Below are 17,136 nucleotides of genomic sequence, written 5' to 3'. Positions count from 1 at the left end.
CCCAACACAGCTCCACCGCCACACTGAAGACAGAGTTTGGCTTGCCCACCATCGCTTTAAGGGGCTCAGAGCAGTATGGTGTGCCTGCAGTGTAGAACTCAGCTCAGCAGTAACATGAGAAAAAATAGTCAGACCAGCATCTTCAAATTAACAAACTGTAATTTTTCTTCAAAGATACATTTTCCATACACATCCATCATACACTGTAACCAAAAAAAGCAGTGTACATGAAATAAGAAAATAAATTAAATCCGTAGCATAGGTGAGGAGGGTGCTCTAGACCGGAGCGGAGTCGAAAGTTTCCAGCGATACAAGAGGCTCAAGAGTTTTGTTTTAATAAGGATGCCTGCTAGCAAAGGTCCAGCAAGAGTTTCATGTCAGTCCGACTGATTACGCAGTTTTCCCCTTTGAGTTTATGACAGACATTACTGTCCTGCAAACAGGCAGAGCGATCACATCCCAGGAGGGAGCCACAGGGGCATCTTACGGGCCAAGTACAGCGTTCAAAAGTAACCAAGTGGTCCTGCAGAGCCCAGCCAGCTGTCAGTGCTAGCCATCTTCCTTGGGTGGTGTGTACCAGCCTGAAACAAGAACAAAGACTCCATGGGAGGGACAAGTCTCACCCCACTACTACAGCTAGACTCCCCAGAACAGTCACACCAGATTCCTGCAACCTTCTATGTGACAAGAGCCTCACATGTGAGACCATGCAGCTCTGCGATAGACAGCTGGACAGTCTCCTCCCCCCTCCCATGCCTTGCCTGTAGGTTCTGCCCACACTGAAGCACTGCACAGTATGCATGCTGCACGCACAGGGCAGGAAAATACTCTCCATCTCGAGCACTCCAGCTCTGCACATGCAATACCTGGTCTAGTTCTGCGGGACCACAAGCACCCCCAGGATGGCTAGGCCAGGCATCACCCAGATATTGCTCTGCTACACAGCCGTTTTTAGTGGCAGCATTACATGGTTCAATTAGCTGGGTACCAAATTTAACCCACCCTGTAATATGCCCCATGCACCTGCATTTGAGAAGCGGTGGAGGAAGAGATGGATAGTTTCAGCAAACAGGAGAGAACTGTGTCAGCAGTAACTCATCTCGGTCTCAGGCCAAGTAAGGTATTACACATTCAGCTCCTTCGAGCTGCTGCAGTTCTTCAGAGAGAGAGTTCTCCATCCAGCTGGGTTTGTTATTCGCAGTCCTGCTCTGCCCCAGCTGCTAGCTTCCACATGGATAAGATGGGTAAAGCCTCATGGAATCAGACATCGCGAAGCAGATGCAGGAACATTTTAACAAGGCCAGACATCCTGCCACTGCACAGATGCCACAGCATCTCCCCTGCGCGACACACACTTACATTCGGTCTCTTTCTGCAGCGAGCGAAGGGTCCTTCCCACATGCCAAGAGAGGAGGCTTTGCACAAGGTCCAAGCACGAGCTGAGAACCAGGGCATTTCACTAGACACACTGCCTGCATCCCACTCAGTCACTCTGCTCTCAAGCAGTGATTCTGAAGTGGGCACAGACAGGCTCAACATGCTGTCTCTTCTGCTGTGCCCTCTGCAGGAGCCCCATGGCAAGGGCAGACAGACACCCCCCCACACACACACACCCCCCACTGGAGGCCTTACCATTCTTCTCATGGATCTGAACCAGGGACTTGTAGGACTGCTGAGCTCGCGTCAGGCTGTACTGATTCTGCAAGGGGAAGCCAGAGGGACAGTCAGGTCAGTGCACTACAGAACACAGGCATCAGTTAAACCAGCTGCTCCGGGCCAGCACCATGGGATGTCCCACCCCAAGTCACTTCATACCCATTTCTGGGACCAACACCTAAGGCTGCAAATGATCAGAGCTGATGGTGGCAGGCAGCTTGCGAGTGATCCCATCTGCGCAGGGTTACCAGCCCCCACTCCAGAGCTGTAACAAGAACGCAGCACGTCATCCCAAGCCCAGTCAGGTTTCCAGAGCATGCCTGGCAGCTCTGAGGGTGCTGAGATGCAGGTGGGTACTGCGGCCCCAAAGGGCATGACAGCACAGGGGGCTTCGCACCAGGATTATTGGCTCCATCCCACAGCCCCGGACAAAGCACACTGCTGGCATTTCTGATTCACAGAATCATAGAATATCAGGGTTGGAAGGGACCCCAGAAGGTCATCTAGTCCAACCCCCTGCTTGAAGCAGGACCAATTCCCCGTTAAATCATCCCAGCCAGGGCTTTGTCAAGCCTGACCTTAAAAACCTCTAAGGAAGGAGATTCTACCACCTCCCTAGGTAACGCATTCCAGTGTTTCACCACCCTCTTAGTGAAAAAGTTTTTCCTAATATCCAATCTAAACCTCTCCCACTGCAACTTGAGACCATTACTCCTCTTTCTGTCATCTGCTACCATTGAGAACAGTCTAGAGCCATCCTCTTTGGAACCCCCTTTCAGGTAGTTGAAAGCAGCTATCAAATCCCCCCTCATTCTTCTCTTCTGCAGGCTAAACAATCCCAGCTCCCTAAGCCTCTCCTCATAAGTCATGTGTTCCAGACCCCTAATCATTTTTGTTGCCCTTCGCTGGACTCTCTCCAATCTATCCACATCCTTCCTGTAGTGTGGGGCCCAAAACTGGACACAGTACTCCAGATGAGGCCTCACCAATGTCGAATAGAGGGGAACGATCACGTCCCTCGATCTGCTTGCTATGCCCCTACTTATACATCCCAAAATGCCATTGGCCTTCTTGGCAACAATGGCACACTGCTGACTCATATCCAGCTTCTCGTCCACTGTCACCCCTAGGTCCTTTTCCGCAGAACTGCTGCCTAGCCATTCGGTCCCTAGTCTGTAGCGGTGCATTGGATTCTTCCGTCTTAAGTGCAGGACCCCGCACTTATCCTTATTGAACCTCATCAGATTTCTTTTGGCCCAATCCTCCAATTTGTCTAGGTCCTTCTGTATCCTATCCCTCCCCTCCAGCGTATCTACCACTCCTCCCAGTTTAGTATCATCTGCAAATTTGCTGAGAGTGCAATCCGCACCATCCTCCAGATCATTTATGAAGATATTGAACAAAACCGGCCCCAGGACCGACCCTTGGGGCACTCCACTTGATACCAGCTGCCAACTAGACATGGAGCCATTGATCACTACCCGTTGAGCCCGACAATCTAGCCAGCTTTCTACCCACCTTATAGTGCATTCATCCAGCCCATACTTCCTTAACTTGCTGACAAGAATACTGTGGGAGACCGTGTCACAAGCTTTGCTAAAGTCAAGAAACAATACATCCACTGCTTTCCCTTCATCCACAGAACCAGTAATCTCATCATAAAAGGCGATTAGATTAGTCAGGCATGACCTTCCCTTGGTGAATCCATGCTGGCTGTTCCTGATCACTTTCCTCTCATGCAAGTGCTTCAGGATTGATTCTTTGAGGACCTGCTCCATGATTTTTCCAGGGACTGAGGTGAGGCTGACTGGCCTGTAGTTCCCAGGATCCTCCTCCTTCCCTTTTTTAAAGATTGGCACTACATTAGCCTTTTTCCAGTCATCCGGGACTTCCCCGGTTCGCCACGAGTTTTCAAAGATAATGGCCAATGGCTCTGCAATCACAGCCGCCAATTCCTTCAGCACTCTCGGATGCAACTCGTCCAGCCCCATGGACTTGTGCACGTCCAGCTTTTCTAAATAGTCCCTAACCACCTCTATCTCCACAGAGGGCTGGCCATCTCTTCCCCATTTTGTGATGCCCAGCGCAGCAGTCTGGGAGCTGACCTTGTTAGTGAAGACAGAGGCAAAAAAGCATTGAGTACATTAGCTTTTTCCACATCCTCTGTCACTAGGTTGCCTCCCTCATTCAGTAAGGGACCCACACTTTCCTTGGCTTTCTTCTTGTTGCCAACATACCTGAAGAAACCCTTCTTGTTACTCTTGACATCTCTCGCTAGCTGCAGCTCCAGGTGCGATTTGGCCCTCCTGATATCATTCCTACATGCCCGAGCAATATTTTTATACTCTTCCCTGGTCATATGTCCAACCTTCCACTTCTTGTAAGCTTCTTTTTTATGTTTAAGATCCGCTAGGATTTCACCATTAAGCCAAGCTGGTCGCCTGCCATTCATCACATCATCCAAGGAAACAGCAGCTCCCAAGTATTAAGGCACCTGGGAATCTTGGCTTTAAACTGCATCCACACAGTAGATGATTCTGAAACATTACCAAGGTCTCAAACACTCCCTCCTCCCCCTGCTGCTCCAGACAGGGCCTTACTTTATTGGCTCCAAACTGCACCCTTGCTTTCCCTTTCACCAGCGTGGCACTGATCTGCATTATCACTGATTCAATAGAATAGGCACTGCTCCAGCCCTGCAAAACAAGGTGAAACAGTGAGACTGGCGGGAACCTGCCCTCCCAGTGACTAGGCAACAGCCAACAGAAGGCGTTCTGCTCCTGACTGGCAGGAGCTGGCTTCTCTCGGCTGGGCTCCGCTGGGGGGTCCAGGCAGGCCCCATCCAGCAATGCTGGGGTACGGCTATTAACAGAGGATCAGCAGCCTGCCCACCTCAGGCTGCACCAGTGTGCTAGGCCAGTGTTTGTCAATCTTTGCAGGCTGGTCACCACTTGTTCAGAGAGGGACATTTTCATGACCCTCTTCACCCTGGCCTATAAAAGTGAAAAGAACAAGAACAATGCTAGCCCTAGAGAACTGGGGTGTGTTCTCTGAGGCTGATGGAACACTAACTCAAGGGGCGGGGAGAAGGGGAGGGAGGGAAGAGATTTGCTTTGCTTAAGATTGTGTTGAAAGTTTCAACACCTTGCAGTCTTCAAGTCCTCCCCCGCTTTGAAAACACTGCTGCTTGGCACTGTTGCCCACTGACTGAACATTTTGCCATATCCTGTAAGCAAATGTTTTCTCCCTCCCCGAAAACGAAGAGAGCAGTGCTGTACAAAACAGGGAAGCCCCATAACGCCAGGCAGTCAAGGAGTCAGAGCAGTGTGTGAGCGTGAACTCTAGCAGCAGGATTTTCAGACACCAGCAGGGCTCCCAGCACCTAAGCACTAGGTGCCCAGGGCACACAATGGCCACCTGTGAGAACACAGGCCTTCCCACAGTGCAGCAGCCTACGCTGCAGAGAAGACACTCACCTGCTTTGTAAGCAGCTCCATGCAGATGGCACCTCCCCCCAGAACATACCTTGGGAGGGAAGATGACCTGAGTCAGTTACACGAAGGACAATCACACAGATCTCTTGCAGCAATGCCTAGTCCCTTCCCCCTCCTGAGCCTGAGGTATCTAGTCACTGCTCCCCGTCAAAGGGGGGTGGCAGTTCTACACAAACAGCACTAGTTAGCTGCTATGAAGACAGGAGCTGAGCAGGTCTCCGGCGCCTTTCACCTCTGTCACCTCCACAGTCACCCTCCCATGCTGGGCCCTGCACTCCCCCACGAAAGGCCACAGTCACCTTCCCCCTCTAGCACCTCCAGTCACCAATAGCAAACAGCACACTGGGGAGATGGCCACTGACCTACTGGGGTGGGGGGTGGAGTCACTGGAGCGTCACCTCAAATGCTCTCCGCAGACCCAGCGAGGGGACTTGGACCAAAGACATACGGAGACTATCTACACCCCCTCCCCAGCCCAGAGGAACCACCATCCTTGGTACTAATGCAGAGATCTAACTGCGCCCCAGCAGCAGCTCCCTAGATCTGGGACAAGGGACTGCCACAGCCAAAGCACTTGGTGGCAAGCGCAATCATTTGAATGGTCACTTACCCGCCCGAGAGCACAGGGGACACAACCCTCACAAACGGTGGGTCGAAAGGGAAGTTATCCTGCAAGGAGAGAGAGACAGGGCTGTTGAGAACCACAATACAAGCTCCGGCAGGGCAGAGTGGGGCAGGAAGGGACCGGGGGCAGCAGGCCTTACTTTAAAGGAGAAGTTTAGGAGGATGAAGTCCATCCCTTCTTTCTCTTTGAGGATCTGGAGATCATTGTGCAAAGCGCTATCCTCGTCAACCCTGCAAAGGAAGAGCCCATGGGGTAAGAGCACAGGGCAGGCAACATTCTGTACTGCCCACAGGAACTCAGGGCAATTGCACCTGGCTGACCCCAAGCCCATTCCTACTGGAACACAAACACGAAGGGATTCAGGTTCACAGCCCAGCCCCTTGCTCCCCAGGCAAGAGCAGGATCATGCACCAGGGGAGGAGACGGAAGGACCCCCCAGCAGGAGCATGGCACGACACCGACAGCTTCCTAGGGAAGCATATGTGGCCTTAGGCAAGGAGTGGCTGCATTTGGAGGGCAGGGGGGTGCGGGACTGTGTCATATGCACCCATGCCAAAGCTCCAGAAACAGCAAATAGCTCTCTGCTCCACAGCTCCCTCGAAGCAAAGAGGAAACCGAGGCACAGAGTGGGCAGGGCATGTGAGTCTCAGTGGCAGAGTCTGGAGCACAGCCCAGATCTGTCAAGCATCACCTCCTGCTCTAGTCACTAGCTCCCACCTCCTCTCCCGCTACACACAAGCTCTATGTACCAGGGCCCAGCCAACCCAAGTTCTGCCTACGACCTCCCGAGCCAGGCCACCTACTTCAGGAGTTTGACGTTCCAATCGTACAGGCTGTCGCTCACTAGTTCAACTGCATAGTTTCCTGCGGAGCAGAGAAAGGACACGTCAGCGCCATTGCAGACAGCAGTCGCTGTTCGGACAAGGATCTGAGCAGCAGCCCTCTGGATCCAAGTCACCTTGGGACAAAGCACGAGCTCAACCTGGCAGGGAGCGCCCTTGTCTAGACAGGCTGTCCCCATGGGGCACCAGCAACTCTGACTGCCCCTCCCAGAGTCTTGGGGCGTAGGGGCGGGGGACAGTCATCCCCCTACCGCCACCAATGCGCACGGTGAAAGGGCCATCACACCCATCTAGAGACTTAAGGGAAGCAACTACCAACTCAGAGGCCCCCCCCCACGCATAAGCTCCTTGTTCCCCTCTAACACTGACCGGGATATCACTGGTCCAGCTCCCCCATCTCCTTTGAACCCCAAACACGGCTCTGGGGAGCCCATTCCATTAGGACATAGGGAAGGGAAGTGACCTGCTCAACAGACCAGCTCTCCCTGGCCATTAGTTACCGGCTGGCACGACCATGACACAAGCAATCAGATTAAGGCGGGGCAGACACAGCAGGGCCCTCCACAAGTAAGGTCAGAAGCTGCCCCTCCCTCCTTCCCCCTTTTCCAGGCCCAAGACTAGTCACCACTTACCGCCCTTGAAACTTGGTGATCGGTAAATATCCCTGAGCTCCTTCATTAGCCGGTCAGTGGCCTGCACAGAGCCAGACACTGCGCCCTGCGAGGGGGTCGGGAAGAGGGATGGGGAGGCAATCACATTGTTTCACTGGTCTCACTACAGTCATTGCTACTGAAGCCAAGGCCTGAGCCAGAACTCCTGCCCTGGGAGATTTGGCCCAGGTGGGTTACTGCCCTCAGTGCAGCCCCCTCCTCTGCACTGCAAGATCTCCAGTCTTCCAGGTAATGGCCACCCCTCCCCAGTGACAGCTGCACCAGAAATTCAGATCCTCTAAGTTAGGAGGCAGGCAGAGAGCCCGAGATGAGCTCAGCGAAGACAAGCCCAGACCAATGGCGAGACCTGTGTTACCCCAAGACACCTGCTGTACCCCAGCAAAAACAGAGGAGTCCAGGAAGGGTCCGACCTCCTGGTGCTGTGCAGGGCAGAGCTCCAGCTCAGCCGTACTGGAGGAGGGGGCCTGAATTCCAGCAAGGAGTGGGAGAAGCAGCTGCACTTGCTTCCAGTAGCATTAGAGGTAAGCGAGCCAGATTCCTTTGGATAAGGCACCCAAGCACAGCTGTCTTCACGTGGACTCTCTGGATTATCCCTGCATCCTTCGCCGGAGACAGCACATTTGCTACACAGCTACTGGCCAGGTGTGGCCATGCAGACTACAAGCGTCATGAGCACTGAGCAAATGCAGATCCCTCCATGGAAACCGGAGTCACTGAGGCTCACTGTGCTTAGGGAGCTAGAGCGCTGCAGCAGAAGGGGACCGACGCAGGCCCGAGCACTGCTCTCCCAAGTGGTGCAGCAGCTTCACGGGGTATCCCTTGGCCCCCTCTGTGCCCCAGCCCCTCCCCCCTCCTAGTGACACGTACATTTAAGTAATCTTGCCTCTGGTTCTGTTTGATTTTCTCTAAGATGGCCAGGTTTTCCTTCCCGATGCCGTCATCCTCAGTCTTCTTCCCGTCGACTGGCTCCTCCTCTTTCATCTCATAGTGATCCAAGTCCTCAGTGTCCTGGGCAGGGAGAAGAAAGATCTCACACCAGACACCCAGCTCCACTCCTCAATGCTCCCGGCAGCTGCAGTTTTACAGCAACTCAATGGAACGTACGATACCCAGGGCAGGCTCTCAGGAGCACCCTGGGCTCCCAGTCTCCCTCAGTGGAAATTCTCAGCAACTCCCTTCCCAACATGTGCAGAGATGTCACAAGATCCTGGTGGGCCTGTGGTGTCAGAAGCCAGCGTGGGGCAGAGGGAAGCCAGGTCTGAGCTATGGGATGGGAAATTCCAGTCCCTGGGCAGCGAGCTGGGTCCAGCACACCACTTGCACTTCACTCCTCTGGAGGATCAGGAAGAGAGTAGGAAACTACCTGGAATGGCCCCCAGCCCATCCTGCAATGCTCTGCCTCCAGGACAAGTAGGTAAAGAGTGCCAGGGAGCTGCAAACTCCATCGCCCTGACGCCATACAGCTGTGACACCTTTGCACTTCTCCAGCTCCGAGCTGTCGCTGCACTCAGGCGAGCACGAGTAAAGACGGCTCTTTGCCTCTAGTGAACAGCAAGGCTCAGAACGCCCGAGGATCCCAGAGCAGACGCAGCTCTCTGGATTATCCCTGCATCCTTTGCTGGAGACAGCACGTTTGCTACACAGCTACTGGCCACGTGTAGCCATGCAGACTACACGTGTCCCTGGAGCTCACACGCAAACTCACCCCGATTTCAACAATGGGACTCCGAGAAATTCTCATCTCCAGAGCAAGAGAAATACTGAGGTTCTGTAGCCGCTGTCACTCCCACAGCCCCAGCCCTCCCACGGGGAACTGGCTGCAGCTCGTTCAAAGGTGAAATCCCACATCCAGTCATTACTAGGCTCTGCTGGTCTCAGCTGCCACATGAGAATCTCACTGTGTATCCAACTGCTCCCCAACCACCAGCCATCCTGCCCTTTCCCCTTCCCAACGCTGTCCCTGCTCCCTTACTTCATTGGGGGACCCCTTGGCGGAGGCTGCAGATTTCTGAAAGAGGAAACCCAGACCCAAAATTAAGCAGGTTTCTGAGCAGACTCCAGGTGAGCTCCCTCTGCTCCCCTCAGGCATGTTTCCTTTCCACATGTAAAGTTGGCACGTACAGCTCCTTGTTTACCGGCTTCTCTGCTGCCAAGTCCAGCTCTTCTTATAATTAGCCACTATCCCCTTATGTACGTTCCCCCGAACTGGAAGGCTCCATAGCTCTGCTCAGCCTTTGCTCGTGAAGGGGGAAAGCGATCGGAGCTGTCTCAATACATGGAGACAAACGCTGTGGTCACCAAGCGTGTGGAAGGGACCCAGGGCAGATTCCCAGGGCCTCTGTGTTTGTGAAACCCAGAGCAGCTCAGAGCCCTTTTCTCTATAAGTAGTCCCATATTTCAGGGTACTTGTGGAGGGTCTTCCAGATCACCCCCAGCTCTGCAGCCCCCTTCCCTCCCTCCACAGTCAGCTCGCCAGGGAAGGTAGCTGAGTGGGACATAAAACACTATCCACATAGAGCCAAAGCACGCTGGCTCCTCAACCCTCACAGAGCATGGTCAGAAGCCCCATTCCCCAGCGCAGCAATGTGTTGCGTTACACCCATTGCATCCGCAGACTGCACTCGTCACTTGCGCTGAGGCACTGATGGCTATCGGCACTCAGGAGAGATGCAGTGTCCCTCCATACAAAGCTCTGTTAGCTAAGTGCCGACTCCACCAACCTCCTCACTATGTGCAGAACCTCAATGAAGTTTTAAACCTCCGTGAGGGAGCACCTTGCTCTCGACACGCTCCAGGGCACCTGTCGCTATTCCGGAGAAACAATGTGTTTTGGGAAGGGCTTTGCCTAGGAAACCCCTCCAAACGGGATTAATTTGCACAGCACCCTACAGTGATCCTGGCCACAGCACATTGATGGAAGCCACAGGGCCCAGGATCAGGGGTCATTTTGGAGGTGTCAGAGTTAGTCCAGCTGAGTCTCAGGACCAAGTGTGTTATCACTAGGACCATGTGATTTTTTCATTTCATTTTATCCATTTCCACCCACTCTCTCCCTAGGGTCTGGTCCCGCCCCAGGGGCTCAGAGGCCCTGAAAGTGAGCCTGACCTGCACTCACCCCACAGTGGTGGTTCCTGTCCCACAGGGCTGAGCCCAGTTCCCCTCTCCAGGCACCACAACCAGGCACACAGGGTTACATCACCACTCCGGTTTAGCCCAAAATGACAACAGTGGGTGGAGGGGTGACAGCAGTGGCCAGGCCAGATTTGAGAGAGTGACGTTGTGACCTGGTGCATGGGGTCACATCGCCACTCACTCAAATTTGGCCCAGCTGCGCCCCCATTGTCATGATGGAAGGATGGCTGGGCCAAACCTGAAGCGGCACTGCACCTTGAACACAGCTGCAATGCCTGGAGTGAGGAGAGGGGCCCAGCCTTGTGGGATGCAGCAGTAACTGCAGGGTGAGGTTTTTCATTTTATTATGTTATTCCACATTTGTAAAAAGCATGAGACTCTAGTTACCACCCAGTTCTCAAGGGTCCATTCACTACTGACAGTTCCAGCTCAGCGCAGCGTGGGGGAGTGTATATGTCACAGGCAGGCTGGGAAAGTGGGTGAGTTTACACATACTGTATGTGATGTCGCGTATCAGTTTAACGCACAACAGCCTCTCTCAGGGGATGAGCCTATCCCTGATCCAACAGGCTCTCATCTTCACTACAATCCCTACACTGTACCACCCCCCACTAATTGTACAGGGCCTGTAACTGCCCCCCAGGTTCTGCTGTAATGGCTGGGAAGAACTGTATGAACCTTGCACACCCATTTCCTAGCCAGAGGCATCTTAGGCAACATCACCATGCAGAGTCAGGTTTATTCCATCCCCTTGAAAAGGCCTTGAGCGCGCAAACCAACAGCTAAAGCCGACAGGAGTTACAGCAAAACTGAGTCCTCACCAGCCTGCAGTGAGATACGATTACCTCTCACCTCCTGGCCAAGTCTCTTGCTTGCACACTTCACAAGCCTGCCTAACCCTCTCTCTCCAGGGGTCAGATTTCCATTATACAATTTCAGTGCCAGCAATGGCAACTCAAAACTCCACACCAAGGAGATCAAAGAGCTTAGCTGGTAAATTTCAGGCCCTGGAGAACTGCAGTACAAACAGACAAAGCAGCAAGCCAAGGGATTCTGTTCCCAGCTCATAATTCATCTCCCCCAGCAATGGCAAGTCTTGAAAACACGGGTCTCGGATATCAACCAAATGCAGAGGATGGCAGCAGTATCGTTTCCTTAAGGCTCTCAGTAAAGCAGACCCAATGACTCCCAAACACGCTCAGTGACGGATCCCAACCTGGCCAGCATAAGGAGCTGCTCATGCTTTGAACAGGAACAAGCCAGGTTTGAATCTGACAACTGCTGCTCAGGCTAATCTGCCTCAGCTCCTTTCCTGACATGTCACTACAGCTCTCTCCCCACCTCACCCCTGCTGCCGGATAGTGTGTGAACTTCCCCGGCACTTACCTCTGGCATCTCCTCATCTTCATCCTCCGAGGACCCCTCTTCCTGGGTGCTCTATGGGAGGACGGAGACAAGCATCAGAACGGCCCCTGTGGATTCGCTGCCATTCTGCAGGGAGGAGCTAGCCAGCTGAGTGACAACTACCCAGACAGCCTGCGCTAACAAGCAGCACCTCAGCTAGGAAGCTACCACCAGGCAAAGCTCACCGACAGGTGCTCCGGGGCAGGGGCCTAGACAATTCTGTACCTCATTAACAGCAAGTGGAGCCCTAGAATCCCCTGTAATGCTTCCAGGGAAGGTTGGAATAGGATTGACAATGAGAATTCAGCTTAAAGCTAAAGTGAAGCCAGAAGCTTTTTACAGGCTGTTTGTTCTAGAATAGCTGCCTCAGAGGTGAAGGGTTAAGTTGGGGCAGTAACCAGAGAAAGCCCAGTGGGCAACATCTGACACACTGGCATACATATCCAGAGTGGGGAGATCACCAAGTCGGGGCTCTACCAGCACCGCACAGGCAACCTGGCTCAACAAAGCTGGCCAGTAATGCCAAGGTGACGTACTCGTCTCAGGTACGGAAGCTAAACACATACACATTCAATTCCACAGACACCCGCACAGAGACTGGGCAAGAAAAGGACCCGTGCAGTGCACTGCCCTCTCTGTATGTTACAAGAAGCACACGCGATGCAGGGCATTGCTGAGTACTAGGCAAGCAGCACTTTGGTGAAAACAGGTACTAGTCCATCTGCCATGCTCCAGGAGAGCAAGGAAAGCCGCAACCCTGGAAAACAGACCCCGTTTGGAGGGCACCCCCAGATCTAGCACCACAGAATCCCACGACAGACAGAGTGCCAGCTTGGGCTGGGCACATGGGAGAAGGGCCATTGCAGTGCAAAGCTGCACAAAAGCCATCTTCTCAGCAGGCTTTTCCCCCAGGTCAAGGTCGGAGCAGTTTGTCTCAGGCCTGTTACCTGTTCTGCCGGCAGAGGCTGGTCCAACATCTCGACATCTGGGTGCTGGGGAAGGTTGTAGAGTTTGCACAGGTCGGAGATTATCCGCTTCAGGTGCTGTAAAAGCTGCCCAGCGAGGAGACAGACAAGCAGCATTAGAAAAAGACACACAGCCCCCAGCAATAGAGTGCAGCCTAAGCAGCCCCTGACACCACCACACTCTTCACTGCATGCAACTCAGATACGCGGGGAGGTCATGGGAGAAGCTCCTTACTGAACGCAGCTTCTGCACCGCACCAGTGCGGGCTGTATGCCAGAATGACTGCAGGCTGCAACCAGCAACCAAGCCACATCCCACGTAACAGAAGAGGATAGGGAGACTCACTAGCTGGACAAGCCTGAACTGCTCGGCTTGACTCTCCAAATCCCTTTACAATCACACCAGGCAGAACACTAGAGAACCACAGAGCAGACGGGACTCGTAGGGCTTTTACTACTCAAGCTCTCCACATCCAGCCCTTCCCCACTCCTTGCCACCCTCACCAATGTATTTCCTTTCTTGACTTCCACCAGCCTCTCCAGGATAGCTGCCAGGTTTGGATCATCCGACTCCACAGACCAGATTGGGGGAACAGCTGGGTAAGACTCCTAGAGAACAGGGGAAAAGGTCACATTTGGGCCATTGTTACAGAGTGCACCTCAACCCCACCCAGCCTAGGATGTCAGAGGGAGCATCCCTCTGACTGGTGCAGCAAGCTGCAGTCCTGCCTCTCCTCCCTCACAAACACACAGCTCAGCAGGACAGCGTCCAAGCAAATGCACTCCACCCTCCGGACTAATCCCCGATGGAGGCAAAATAAACAATAGCTCTGATGGCACTAATCTGTGTCAATTCTGTGCTGCTACACTCCCTCCAACCCACAAGCTCTCTGACGGATGGGGAGGCGAGAGAAAGAAAAGTGCAAAGTCTATGTCACTTCACACTACTGCCTACGGGCACTAGGGCCAGATCAGGAATGGCGAGGAGAGTGAATTAAATTCTACATTCCCATCCTACGCAGACCACTGCCTGTCAGCCTCTTAAGAGCAGGCAGCAGGCCCCCTCTGCCCTGCATTCTGCTGACAGCACTTGGTAATGTATCTTTTTTTTTTTTAAATAAGCCCTCTGGAAAATCATCCCGGAACTCACATCATGGAAATAGACCCCTGGGCAAGGGAGTGCAGAATGTTGCTTCTCCTCAGGACAAGCTGCTTGCAACCCCAGCCTTTAACCTACCCTACCTGAGCAGGCCCCAATACCTAGGTACAACAAGAATGTTTGAGTCAATGAGGCTGCTGCAGCATATGGCCCACGAGCTCCAAAGCCCCCTGCAGCGTGCTAATGTTCTTATTGCACATGCTCAACTGCTCCCTGAAAGGGAACTCTCAGCCTTTGCTTTTTACCCACAACAAACAGAGTCCTGTAAAATCCAGCCCACGCAGAGCCAGGAGTCTCATGTGCACCAGAAAGATCAAGTCCTTATTTGACGTTTCATTTCAAACACAGCTAAACCAGTGTTTTCAACAAAAATTCCTCATTCTGAGCTGCATGCAAACACCCTGGGCAGAGACCTTGTGCGTGGGTGGGCAGCAGAGAGGTTTGTCTTGGACTAAACGCTTACAACAGTTACGTGTCCTGAGAAACAGGATAATAACGGAAACCCTCTGGGGCCAAAGACACGCACGCAGTTCTATCCAGCAGAATTCCCACTGGGACCCCCAGAAGGGGAGACCGACCCAAGAATTACCATGGCCAGTTTAACTGCTGCAACTGTCCAGTCACAACAGGCCAACACCATCCCTCTCCTGCAATCTCAGGAGCAATCCAATTCAGAGACTGCGCCAATACTAGGGCAAGCCTGCAGTCACACCCTGCTTACACACCAACCCAACGTGCACTCTGCACCAAGGTTTGTGCGCACTGCAGGCTGCTCTAGACTGCAGTTTACCATTTCAAAGTTCTGCCCAGTGACCTTCTGGCTTCTGTGTGTGCACTGCAATCCTGCTGCCATCCTCCCCGTGAAAGCAAAGAGCAGAAGCTCTGAAGCAGGATGCTGATGTTTCAGGAGATAGCAGAAGGACAGACTGGGTTATCCTGTGTCCACCTAAGGAATTTCACCCAACACCATAGAGCAGGCTGCAAACCACAACTGGCACCAGGCACAAGTCTACCATAATCCAAATTCCTCCCAGTGGACAATGGGGGTGCCACAATCCCCAGCTGTCAGATCTGAATCAGAACAGGAGGAGAGTGGCACCTGGGGTTCTGAGTGATATTCCCAGCACCATGGAGCCAATAGTTGGCGCAGCTCATCTGCAAACCCCCTTCACCTTAGGCAGCATAACATGTGAAGTGGGTTACAGCATCCTGAGGCAGCTGTGTCTCACTAGTTACTGGAAATGAACATGCAGTCAGGGTTTTAGGAGCAAACTGCTCACCCCTAGCACTTTAACCTCACATCAAACAAGCCCCAGCTTAGCCAGCCTCAGCTGAGGTGGTGTCTGCATACAGCAGTACCTACAGCTGAGTGTCTAAAGGGCAGAGATTTCAGGGTCTAATCCAGAAGCTAATCCCACCTGACTGAAGAGAGATTTATTCATAGGTACACCATGCACATCTCTCCCTCCATGTCGTATTGCCCCTGCTCTAGCTCCACTCTGCTCGGAAACCCTGCAGCACCTTTTGGGGCAGCGTGGCATCTGCATTTCAGATCAGTTACATTCATGTTGAAAAGGGGACTAAAATGGGTCATTTACTTTTAAATTTAAACGCCCAACCCATTCCTGCTCATCCCAGAGAGTGAGCAGGTGCAGGACAGGAAGCTTAAACTTGAATGAGCCAAGGGAACTGTTCCTTAGGGGAAGAGATAACTACCATTTTAGTGAGGATGAATATAGCGCTGGAGGCAGGGGCTCATCTCAGCATTCCTACCACAGCCCCTTAGTTCCTGGGATTCACAGCAAGGAAGAAGAGCAGGCTGGACTGAACTTTGCCTCTCAAAGGGTACATCTACACTGCTAAAAAAAATAACTAAAAAACCTAAAATCCTGTGGCAGCGAATCTCCGAGCCAAGGTCAAGTGACTGGGCTCACGCCGCAGGGCTACAAGTAGCCGTGTAGACAGTCCCACCTCGGGCTGGAGCCCTGGCTCGGAGACCCACCCGCTCGCCGGGGCTCTAGCCCCCAGGGGACCGGCGCGCTGCTGTTTCCAGGCCCACGGAGGGAGCCCCAAGGAGCCGGTCCGGCTCTGAGCTCGGCGCGGTTTGGTTTTGCAGCGTGGCCGCTCCGACCGTGCTGGCCGAAGAGCCGAGGGTTTGGGGCCGGCCCGTGCGACGGGGAAGCTTTTAACCCCCCGCCGCCACCCGGCGATGGGGCGGAGACGCCGGCCCGGAGCCAGCCCCGGGCTGGGGCGTGTCAGCCCCACGCAGCGACCGCGGGGAAACGAGACCCCAGGCCTGGGAGCCCCCCCCCGGGAGCGCCCCCCGAACCCCGCCCCCCCGGGAGCGCCCCCCGAACCCCGCCCCCCCCACCGTGATGTTGCAGTGGATGCGGACGGGCCCGGGGGGTGGGCCCCGGCTCCCGGACCCCCCGGCGCGGGCCCCCGGCCCGGGCACGAACTCGCAGCTGATCTCGTCCGGGCAGGCGCTGCCGATGCGGAACCGCTCGTGGCCCCGGTGGAAGATGGACTCGAGCAGCCGCAGCTCCCGCCTCAGGAGCCGCCCGGGGGAGGCCGCGCCGCCCCCGCTCCGCCCGGGCCCCGCCGCCGCCTGCGACCCCGCCGCCTCCTCCGCCCCCGCCCGCTGCATCTTCCCATGGAGGGACCCGCTCCGCCGCCGACGGCCCCGGGCCCCGCCGACCCCGCCTCAGCGCCAGGAGCCGGCCCAAGATGGCGGCCGGGACGGGCCCCGCTGCCCGGAAGTCACCCCGCCCCTTCCCACCGGCCCGCGCGCCAGGAGGCGGGTCGTCGTCACCGGAAGTGGCCCCTCCCCCGCACACCTGTCGCTGGGAGGAGCCGCAGCCGCAGAGGAAATGACGTTGAGCTCCTCCGCCGGACAGAGGAAGTGACGACCAGATCCAACGCACCGGGGCCCGGAAGTGAGTTCCCCGACAGGCACACCCTGGCCGGAAGTGGCCCCCGCCCTCGCTAACTCTCCCGGCGCAGGCGCAGAGGATCCTGGGGCCCCTCCCCCACTGCCCCCGGTGGAGGGCGGCGCTCAGGCCACGCGGGGGCGCCCCAGCCACGTGACAACCCCCCCTCCCCGCCCCCAGCCGGGCGGGCTGCTGTGGCATCGCCTGGGGGTGCGCGCCCGACCGGCCCCGGCCCCGGCCCCGGCCCCGAGCCCCTTC

The 17,136-nt window shown here is 54.7% G+C and overlaps 1 protein-coding gene across 5 annotated transcripts; it reads right to left on the bottom strand.

Moving 5' to 3' along the window:
- Positions 1-141: 141 nt before the first annotated feature.
- UBE2Q1 (ubiquitin conjugating enzyme E2 Q1) lies at positions 142-16,697 on the bottom strand. 5 transcript variants are annotated; one of them, XR_012666012.1, is made up of 14 exons: positions 16,320-16,697; positions 13,294-13,398; positions 12,772-12,876; positions 11,807-11,857; positions 8,156-8,296; positions 7,250-7,334; positions 6,579-6,639; positions 5,915-6,005; positions 5,761-5,819; positions 5,133-5,181; positions 4,257-4,352; positions 1,633-1,699; positions 1,024-1,340; positions 142-581 (listed from the first exon to the last, which is right to left on the bottom strand). XR_012666012.1 is itself a non-coding variant. In XM_075123071.1 (13 exons), exons 1-13 carry the CDS (start codon positions 16,593-16,595, stop codon positions 1,261-1,263), a joined length of 1,266 nt encoding a protein of 421 aa, XP_074979172.1. In that variant the 5' UTR covers positions 16,596-16,697; the 3' UTR covers positions 142-1,260. The 5 variants fall into 5 exon arrangements, 4 of the variants coding, with proteins under 4 accessions (XP_074979172.1, XP_048684217.1, XP_074979174.1 ...); XM_075123071.1 differs by having other exon boundaries at positions 142-1,340; XM_048828260.2 differs by lacking the exon at positions 1,024-1,340 and having other exon boundaries at positions 16,320-16,695.
- Positions 16,698-17,136: the final 439 nt, after the last annotated feature.

Source organism: Caretta caretta, chromosome 24, assembly GCF_965140235.1.
Source record: "Caretta caretta isolate rCarCar2 chromosome 24, rCarCar1.hap1, whole genome shotgun sequence".
Classification (NCBI taxonomy): domain Eukaryota; kingdom Metazoa; phylum Chordata; order Testudines; family Cheloniidae; genus Caretta; species Caretta caretta.
This window is presented reverse-complemented; position numbering and strand designations above follow the sequence as displayed.

Bases quoted from the DNA above. Each gene is read 5' to 3' on its own strand.
- UBE2Q1 (XM_075123071.1), bottom strand. From the start codon at position 16,595: ATGCAGCGGGCGGGGGCGGAGGAGGCGGCGGGGTCGCAGGCGGCGGCG. The intron at 12,877-13,293 runs GTGAGGGTGGCA...CTCGCTGGGCAG, and splicing joins TCAAGAAAGGAAATACATTG to CTTTTACAGCACCTGAAGCG. The intron at 8,297-11,806 runs GTAAGTGCCGGG...CTCCCTGCCCAG, and splicing joins AAGATGAGGAGATGCCAGAG to GACACTGAGGACTTGGATCA.